Consider the following 10,000-nt stretch of genomic DNA (forward strand, 5'->3'; position numbering starts at 1 on the left):
TTGTATTTATATTGTTAGCTTCTATATTTTTTCTCTGTACCCTGAGGATGTCTAAATAAACGGAAACGTTTGTGCTTCTGTTTTTTTTTTTTTATTCGCTAGTATCTATATGCAAAAATACTGGCCTGGTCGAAGGTGAGTTATTTCTTGTTGTTGATGTTATGGACGTTTACCAGCGCTTTTATCCTCGTGGACAATCTCGCGCCGGGTGAGGCGTGGAAAACTGAGGTACCCTTGTGTCAAATGTGGCCCACTTTTTTTAACCTCTCCTCCATAGTGACGCAACCGTGGCGACCTCTACAGATTCTATTCTGGCTAACACCGTACAATTTTTTTCTTCTTCAGGCGAGGGACCAGAATCGGGCAAACTGGGGTCTCGTAAGTCTTAAATATGCGGATTATCTTAGTTTAGTTTGGGGCCCGAACTAGGTACACTAGTCATTTCTCGCTAGCATGCTATTTGCTTTTGCTATTTTGTTTGAATAGGAACGACTTCGGTTGCAATTTTTTTTTTCTTCAAATTTCCAAATGTCCAATTACTCTTGTGTCATATGGTGAGAAGCTGAATGACAAATTAAGAGAAGTTAAACATATACGAATGGTTGGCACATTGCTGAGATGTTATTAAGGAAGTCTAGGATACTGTGACCTAAGTCTATTCAAACGAAGTAGCAAAAGCAAGTGGCATGCTAGCCTAGTGTGCCGCTACCTATTTGACATATTGTACAATTGAATTTGAAGAGCCTCGCAATTTGAAAGGAGTCAAGATAATCTTTGTCCTTCCTCTGACGAGTGCAGAGACTGTATGAGAACCCAAGACTCTGTAGAGCTAATGTTCGAATTCCTATTAGAGCTCCTTGCTATCTGAGTGGTTTTCCCTTGGACCGTATCAATCCACACACAGAAACACACACACACACACAAAAAGAAAAGAAAAAAACAAACAAACATGAAACGGGTTTTTCTTAGGTTGAATAAAATGGGTTTGCGTTAACCTTGAAATTTTTTTTAAAAGTGTGCTATGGGACACCGAGTCCCCCAAAAAGAGGGACGTAAACAGAAAAATAGTGTTATTCAATGGATGCTCGACAATTTTCTTCAACACTGAAGTGCTCTCCAGGAGACTATGAGACATAACATAAGCATGGGGTTCACCATGAAATTGTCTGAGGGCTCCTCAGAGGGTCAAATCAGGTCAAAAGCACTTTAGTAAGACCCACGTTCTGCAGCCAGTACCGGATTCTGATGTTCGTTGAGTCTAGTCGCACGCTCATCTAATGAATCACTTCCACAAGAGATGAATTCCAATCTTGCTGTGTTTCATCACAACGTTAATTACTAGACATATCTTTAACATGGCTACTATTTAGTAAAAATATCAAAGGAAGTGAAACGCTTAAACGCTCTCTATTCCCATGGTGGGACTGATTCATTGGGTATGTTTTCATTATTTTTTAAGAAAACATATGGAGTCTCGAATCTTTGGGTCAGGTACGCCCTGAGTCAAGCAGCTACCACCTGGGTCGACACCTCACGGTCCGGGGCTTTTTTCCCCTAGTTCCAAGGTGGTAATGATGATTTGGTTTAGCGTCGCGAACTCCCCCTATTAGGAGACTAGGACGGTACCCCTTACAAAGGACTTTGTTACGTGGAACTTAATGAACCATGTCCTTGGTCCAACTCACTGGTTTGTAGGGTTCAAATTGCCGTCACCCCAACCTCTGCCCCAAGTAGCGACGCTCTAACCAGGTCGGCCAGCGTATATTCTACGACCCCTAACACTACTGGGTTAATCTGCATACCCAAATTCTGGTCTCTCCTCGTTGGATTTGGTGGTAGGTGCCTTGGTAGGTTTATTTTTTTTTATTTTTTGTGTAAACTGGTTCCTTCCCACAACGTATATTAGGAGGGTTGCTAAGATCATAACCATTACAAAGGATGCTCCTTTACTGGATACTTCTAAATACAGCCCGATTTCCAGAACTCTTATTCTAGTGCGCTGGTGGCGTAATCGGAGGCGTGCTGGTCTCGCACTCGCTTACTTGTAGGTTCAAATCCCGCACTCCTCTCCGATTCCCAGCAGTCTGTTACCAAGAGCCCAAGAGCATAAGGCAAAGGAGACGTCTTCGGCCGTAGTTACGCGCCTCCTGGCGTAGGCATTTCACTTTTTTCTTCTTTTATTCTCTAAGGTATACGAACAATTCCTCTCCTCTCCATTCAGTCGCTTTCGTGAGACTTCTCGTCAGATTCCGTCCACCCAAGTGGCTTACAAGAAGAAAATCTTGGCTACAACTGACACTTTTCTGACAATTTTTCACACGGTCCAGTCAGCACCCAACCTCAGTCATGGGGCTAACGTCAAGAGGATTTCTTCAGTTTAGGACAGGACCCAAGGTCTTCTTCGAAACCTTCCTCTCTTTCCTCCTCCTCCTCCTCCTCCTCCTCCTCCTCCTCCTTCTCTTCCTCCTCCTTCTCTTTCCCCTCCTATTAACTCCCAACCCTCCTCCTACCGGCTTTCAACACCTCTTTCTTTCATGGTTTTTTTCTCTCACTCCCTACCTCCACCCTCCACACCAACTTCCTCTCCGCACTTCTTTTTCTCTCATCCTTTTGGCTACCAAGGTCCTCCATTCCTTGGCTGAATAGAATCATCTGGCACTGACTGGGGTATGTATATATGTTACAGTAAATATCTGAATCCAGACAAATTATAAAGTTAATATCTAAATTCAGTAACTCTGTAAATTGTCTGTAATTTTTAGCTGATTTCTAAATTAACTGGGTGGACCAGGCCATTCACATATTGGCTGAAAAGTTCAGTAACTTTACAAACTGTCTGAATTTAGATATTGACTGTTACATATATACCGGTGGCCCTTTTTCTTTGTAAGGGGGTGGCCAATTCAAGGGATGTCTTGATTCTTTGTGGGAAAAAATACAGAAAGGGGAATCCCCAGTCCCCCTCTTCTGTATTCGCTCTTTATAACACGTATAGGAACACGGTGGCGATATTCTTATTCCTTCACAATAACAGTAGCTGCTGGAGCAAAATGTCTACAAAATGACCTCCTAAATATCTATTGGTTTTGAAAAGTCATTAAGATTCTTGCTTTTTTTGTTTTTTAGTTTTCTCAATGAGACTTATGAATATCTAACTTAATTTGTGTATTAAGTTAACTTGCGTATTAAGCTGTCTATCAAGTATTAACTTCATGCTGCCATGGGGATTTCATTCAACTAAGAGAAAAATCTAGAAAAAAAAAAAAAAAAAAAAAAAAAAAAAAAAAAATATATATATATATATATATATATATATATATATATATATATATATATAATGACATGTTTCATTCTAGAGAAACATTTATCTTTAGCTGAGCGGGGGTCACTCACCCTCTCTCTCTCTTTCTCTCTCTTTCTCTTCTCTATCTCCCTCTCTCTATTAGATTATGATCCTTACCTTTTCACCTGTCCTTTACCACAAACCCTCCTTTCGAACAAAGGACTTCCCTCGCCCAGGTTCTTAATCGAGTTTTTTATCACCACGTGCTAGTTGGCTCCTCATTCCCCGAAGAAAAATGAATAATACGTAAATAAATCGTAAACTGATAAACAAGTAAAGAATCAAATGATATAACGAATAAATAAATAATTAGACAAATGAATACGAGTGACAAAGAGATTGATGACATGCGCTTGCACACATTTTATTGTTTAACTCTATATCTATATTTAGAATATTTTTATTTTTCATTCTGAGCCCCCTTCCCATCCTGATAATTCATTACGCCCCCTCCCCCTCCCTCTCCCCCTCCCCCTTCTCCACTCAGGTTAGGATCCACTGGCCTCGTGACACCGACCTCCTCCCTGTGGAGGAGCCAGGTCCCCCCTCCCCCCCAAAGCACCTCGCCAGCTCCTCCGGCGCCGTTGAGGAAATGACCCAGTTTCCTGCTCCCAGGGTCCTCTAGGTTCGGCCCTCCTCAGGCTGGAAGGCGGGTGGTAAGGGGTTAATCCTGAGAGGCTTTATGGACATATGGTGCTCCGCACTTGCGTTTGCATACATATACGCGCAAGCAAACGTACGCACATGTCAGTGCGCACACATGCACCCATACCCACACGCATCTATCTATCACCCACCCATACACATGTATGCCGACACACCATTCCATATCCTCACCCACCTATCCACCCCCCCACACCCACATCCACACACGTTTACACACCAACCTCTATCCACACCCACCTATCTACCCCACACTCACACCCACACCCACACCCACACGTTAAAAAAATATGATCTTATTTGGGAGTGCGGATGCCGTCTTGAAGAGGGGCCACGGCGACCGTGACCCCTACAGGGCGGAGTTCAACCCCTCAGCTGTGTAAAATAGTTTATATTCAACCAGAATGAAATATCTGAAGTGCATCACATGGTGAAAAGGCTCATGACCTCCATCACTTCATCAATCATGTGAACAGATAGCCATTTTGTGGCCAAATCATTTTTACCGCTCGCGCTGACCGTTTGTTCTTGCTATTCATTCTTCGAACGTAGTGTCTTTGTTCACTAAATATGCCGGGTGGCTGTTGTGCATTCGGATGCACCAACAGTTCCTTTTATACAGAGAGTTGCGACTACATCGGACGCGTCGCCATTTTGTGGCCATTCTGCGTTGTCGTCGCACCTCTCTGTATAAAGAAACTCTGACGATGGGTGGTCCTGTGAGACGGACGTCAGATAGCGTCATCTCCCTCTATTCAAAACCCGTCACCATCCTCGCCTCCGCCTGGAAGCGCAACCCCGAGGGGTTAACACTCGATCCCTCGACCGGGCCCAGTTACTCTTTTTATTAACCTCGACGGTATTCCTCCTCTCTATGTAACATAAAGAGATCTGACAACTGGCGACTGATCCCCTTCTCCTATTACTCCCAAAGAGATAAGATCCGTGGGAGAGCTTGAGGACCGTTGCCAGCCGCTATGGGGATGCGGGTTCTGAGTGAGCAAAACTCAATGCAATAACTTTTCTAGGTTTCTATTCACTCAAACTTTTAGGAAAAGTAATTTTCAAAATTCATCCCATTAGACACGTTTATAACCTACAAGAGGCTTCTAGACACGCCTACAATCTACTAGAGGTGCCTTGACACACCTATAACCTACCGGAGACTCATAGACACATCTACAACCTACTAGAGGCTCATAGACACGTCCACAAACTACTAGAGGTACCTAGACACGCCTACAATCTACTAGAGGCTCATAGACACGTCCACAAACTACTAATGGTGCCTAGACATTCCTACAATATACTAGATGCATCTAGACATGTTTACAACCTCGTCAAGGCTCCTAGACACGCATAAAACCTATTAGAGGTACCTAGACACGCCTACGACCTACTAGAGGTGCCTAGACATGCCAACAACTTAAACAGAGGCGCCTGGAGACGGTTACTTCCTACAAAAGGCTCACTGACACGTCTACAGCCTACTAGAGGCTCACAGAAACGTCCACAACCTACTTGAGGTTCCTAAAAATGCCGACAACGTACTAGATGCTCCTAAAAATGCCTAAAACTTAACAGATGCTCTTAGACACGCCTAAAACTTAAAAGAGGCGCCTAGAAACGCCTACGACCTACTAGATGTGTCTAGACATGCCTACAACTTACTAGAGGCGCCTAGAGACGGCTACCACATACTAGAGGCTCCTAGACACGTCTACAACCTAATAGGGGCCCCTAGGCATGCTGACAACCTCCTAGAGGCTCCTAAACGCACCTACAACCTACTAGAGCACTGTTTGCCAACTCTGGGGTCGCCAAGACATCTTGTATGCTATTTTTTTTTTTTTTTTTTTTTTAGCAAAACGAAATGAATTCAATACAGTAACCATGATGATATTAACTTTGTCTTTTATAACCTTACATTACCTTTCTTACACATATATTTATTATAACCTGTCCCCTACATATATATATATATATATATATATATATATATATATATATATATGTAGGGGACAGGTTATAATAAATATATATATATATATATCATACAATCCATGACCTTCTCGTCATCGTAACTATGTGAATAATTCGCTAGTGGACAGCGACATCAATCATAGTTACGATGACGAGAAGGTCATGGATTGTATGATTGATGTCGCTGTCCACTAGCGAATTATTCACACATATATATATATATATATATATATATATATATATATATATATATATATATATATATATATACAAATAGATTAGTGGAGTCGCGATAATATCATGAGGATCATGTTGGGGTCGCCTGAAAAAGAAAGTTTGGGATACACTGTACTAGAGGCTCCTACAACCTTACCTTCTTCTTGGTCTTGCCCCGAAGGAGCTCCTTGACCTGGTGGAGGTTGCATGAGAACGCCGGGAGACGCCTCACGGTCTGGACGTAGAGTTTCTTGAGCGCCACTTCGGAGTCGTATAGAGGCGTGTGGAACAGCTTCCGCTTCTGGTCCTGCGGAAGAAAAAGGGGAAAAAAGAGTCATTTCGGGTGAGCGAACTTGGGGGAGGGGAAGGGTGAGGGTGAGGGGTGGGGGAGGGGGGGTGAGGGTGAGGGGTGGGGGAATTGGGTGAGGGTGAGGGGTGGGGGAGGGGAGTGGGGGGAGGGGAGTGGGGGAGGTTGAAGACAAAGGGTGTACCCTACAAATTAGAATGAATATATAAATGAATAAGTACGTAAATAAAAAAACATAAATACATAAATAGATAAACAAATAAATAGATAGATAAAAATACGCAAAAAATAGGTAATGAGTGAAAAAATGAAGACAAACAAATAAATAATAAATCAACTTTACAAATATACAACAAAATAAGAATAAATAAAAAACAAACAAATAAATTAAACAAATTTATAACTAAAGATACATTGATGATATGTAAACAAATGATTAAACATAAGTAAAATGAATAAGTGAAAAGATAAAGTAAATAGATTAATAAGTATAACTATACAAATAAATGAATGAATAAATAGATAAATAAATAAATAAATAAGATGATAGACATGAACATATTAAACAAACAAATAGAATTGATAAGTCGACAGATGATGAATATGTAAAATCATATATCATGTTATGTCGCAGAAAAGGAAAAGACACAGAGGGTTGTGATATTGGGGGGAAAGGAGTTGAAGGGGAGCATTCTATGGGGAGTGTGTCACTGGGGGGACTAAATAAGGCAGAGCTGCAACAGGGAAGGGAATGAGGGAAGGGGGAGGGGGAGGGGGAGGGGGAGGGGGGTCGCTGGTGTCGGGTCCCTTCCCACTTCGCAAATGCTGAAGAGGAACTGAAGAGGCCGGAGGGGAGCAGGGGAGGAACGTGGGGGTGGATAGGAGGAGGAGCAGGGAGAGGAGGGGAGAGGAGAAGGTAGGAAGGGAGAGAGGAGGAGAGGAGAGAGGAGGAGAGGAGAGAGGAGGAGAGGAGAGAGGAGGAGGGGAGAGGGGACGAAGGGAAAGGGGAGGAAGGGGGAGGAGAGGAAGGAAGGAGAGGAGGAGGGGAGGAAGGAACGGGAGGAAGGGGAGTGGAGGAGGGGAGGAGGAGAAAGGGGAGGAGGGGAGGGGAGAATGAAGGAGAGGAGGAAGGGAAGGGATGAGGGTAAGGGAAGGGAGAGGAGGGGAGGAGGAGAGAGTGGAGGAGGGGAGGAGGGGAGAGGGGAAGACGGGAGGAGGGGAAAGGGAAAAGGGAGGAGGGAAGGTGAGAAGGAAGGGAGAAAAAAGGAAGGGGAGAAGGGGAGGGGAGGAATATGAAGGGAGGTGTATGAATGACATGATGGGACGTTGGCACGAAAATTCTGCTGTGGGTACCAACTTTACTTTACTCAAAAAAAAAAAAAAAAAAAAAAAAAAAAAATCCACATAATTGGGAAAAACGATGAAGTTGCTCATATGTCCCATTAAGATGGCAGCCAAAAGTTATCTATGTATAGCGCAACATCAAGAGAATAATAATAAATAATGAAGAAAAAAAACTTTTGTCCACAAATGTACACCATGGACAAGGTGACGGGGAACATGGAAGGAATTGTGGGGAGGGGGGTAGGGGGGTTGGAAGTGATGGGAGGAAGAGGGGGAGGGGGGAAGGGGGGTTGGCCGAGCCAGCGTTAATGATGCGGGAGACTCAAAGGTGGAGAAAAGGGGGGAATGGGGGAGGAGGGAAAGGGGGGCTTAACGTCGACTTGGGTGTAATGTCAACGCTGTCTTAAGCGTGACGAAGGGGAGAGAGTTGGAGTGACCTGATGGGGGGTGATGGGGGGGTAAGAGTTACTGCTGGGGAGAGGAGGGTACCCTAAATGTGTGGGGGGGGTAAATGTGGGGGGATAAATGTGGGGGAGGGGGTGGAGTTCATCCCCTGCATATAGATACACAGGAACACCCACACTATTAAGTTTTGTCAATGTTTTAAAAATTCCTCGTACACCTAATGCAACAACTGGTTTCCTTGACCGAATCGTTTTGGAAATGGGGGGAGGATCACTTAATAATGCTAATGTGCGGGTGAAAATATTCGGAGTGTCATTGTGGATGGGTTCTATATACTTTGTTATGGTAGTTGCTTGGCTGTTTATTCATAATATTTCGTTCACCTAATTCAACAATTAACTCCTTTGAACAAATTGATCTGGAAAAAGGAGCAACGCTTTAACTGTATCATTTGAAGTATTCATTTCGGAAGGAGTGAAGAATTTCATATTTTTTGTTGAATCACTTAGTGTGTATAAAACAATCAAATAAAACAACAAATTCCATACAGCCAGCCACGAGTGGAAACCCAAAATCTTATGAAAATATTTATATATTTTCTTCTGGTCAAAAGCAAATGAATACATTCAGCTCGTGGATTTAAATCAGAACAAATTAAATCTCGAGTGATCGGCTGGATCAGAATGTGTGAAAATGAGCGACAGCATCATTTCGGTTTTCGTTGCGTAACCTGTTCTGGGCCGAGAAGACAAAAATGAAGAAGAAGAAGAAGAAGAAGAAGAACGCGAAGAAGAAGAAGAAGAAGAAGAACGCGAAGAAGAAGAAGAAGAAGAAGAAGAAGAAGAAGAAGAAGAAGAAGAAGAAGAAGAAGAAGAAGAAGAAGAAGAAGAAGAAGAAGAAGAAGAAGAAGAAGAAGAAGAAGAAGAAGAAGAACGCGAAGAAAAAGAACGCGAAGAACGCGAAGAAGAAGAAGAACGCGAAGAAGAAGAACGCGAAGAAGAAGAAGAAGAAGAAGAAGAAGAAGAAGAAGAAGAAGAAGAAGAAGAAGAACGCGAAGAAGAAGAAGAAGAAGAAGAACGCGAAGAAGAAGAAGAAGAAGAAGAAGAACGCGAAGAAGAAGAAGAAGAAGAAGAAGAAGAAGAAGAAGAAGAAGAAAAAGAAGAAAAAGAAGAAGAAGAAAGAGAAGAAGAAGAAGAAGTGGAAGAGAAAGAAGAAGAAGAACGCGAAGATCGCGAAGAACGCGACGAACGCGAAGAAGAAGAACGCGAAGAAGAAGAAGAAGAAGACGCGAAGAAGAAGAAAGCGAAGAAGAAGAAGAAGAACGCGAAGAAGAAGAAGAAGAAGAAGAAGAAGAAGAAGAAGAAGAAGAAGAAGAAGAAGAAGAAGAAGAAGAAGAAGAAGAAGAAGAAGAAGAAGAACGCGAAGAAGAAGAACGCGAAGAAGAAGAAGAAGAAGAAGAAGAAGAAGAAGAAGAAGAAGAAGAAGAAGAAGAAGAAGAACGCGAAGAAGAAGAAGAAGAAGAAGAAGAAGAAGAAGAACGCGAAGAAGAAGAAGAACGCGAAGAAGAAGAAGAACGCGAAGAAGAAGAAGAACGCGAAGAAGAAGAAGAAGAAGAAGAAGAAGAAGAAGAAGAACGCGAAGAAGAAGAAGAACGCGAAGAAGAAGAAGAACGCGAAGAAGAAGAACGCGAAGAAGAAGAAGAACGCGAAGAAGAAGAAGAACGCGAAGAAGAAGAAGAA

At 42.8% G+C, this 10,000-nt stretch overlaps 1 protein-coding gene across 1 annotated transcript in view; it reads right to left on the reverse strand.

Annotated features, from left to right (window-relative positions):
• LOC143018640 (uncharacterized) overlaps positions 1–10,000 on the reverse strand; it is a 53,714-nt gene that overhangs the window by 9,926 nt on the left and 33,788 nt on the right. The window contains exon 4 of the mRNA XM_076174204.1: positions 6,363–6,512. Coding sequence (XP_076030319.1) covers positions 6,363–6,512 — 150 coding nt within the window. The remainder of the gene's footprint in view (positions 1–6,362; positions 6,513–10,000) is intronic.

Source organism: Oratosquilla oratoria, chromosome 35, assembly GCF_046742065.1.
Source record: "Oratosquilla oratoria isolate Oo_2021 chromosome 35, ASM4674206v1, whole genome shotgun sequence".
NCBI lineage: Eukaryota > Metazoa > Arthropoda > Malacostraca > Stomatopoda > Squillidae > Oratosquilla > Oratosquilla oratoria.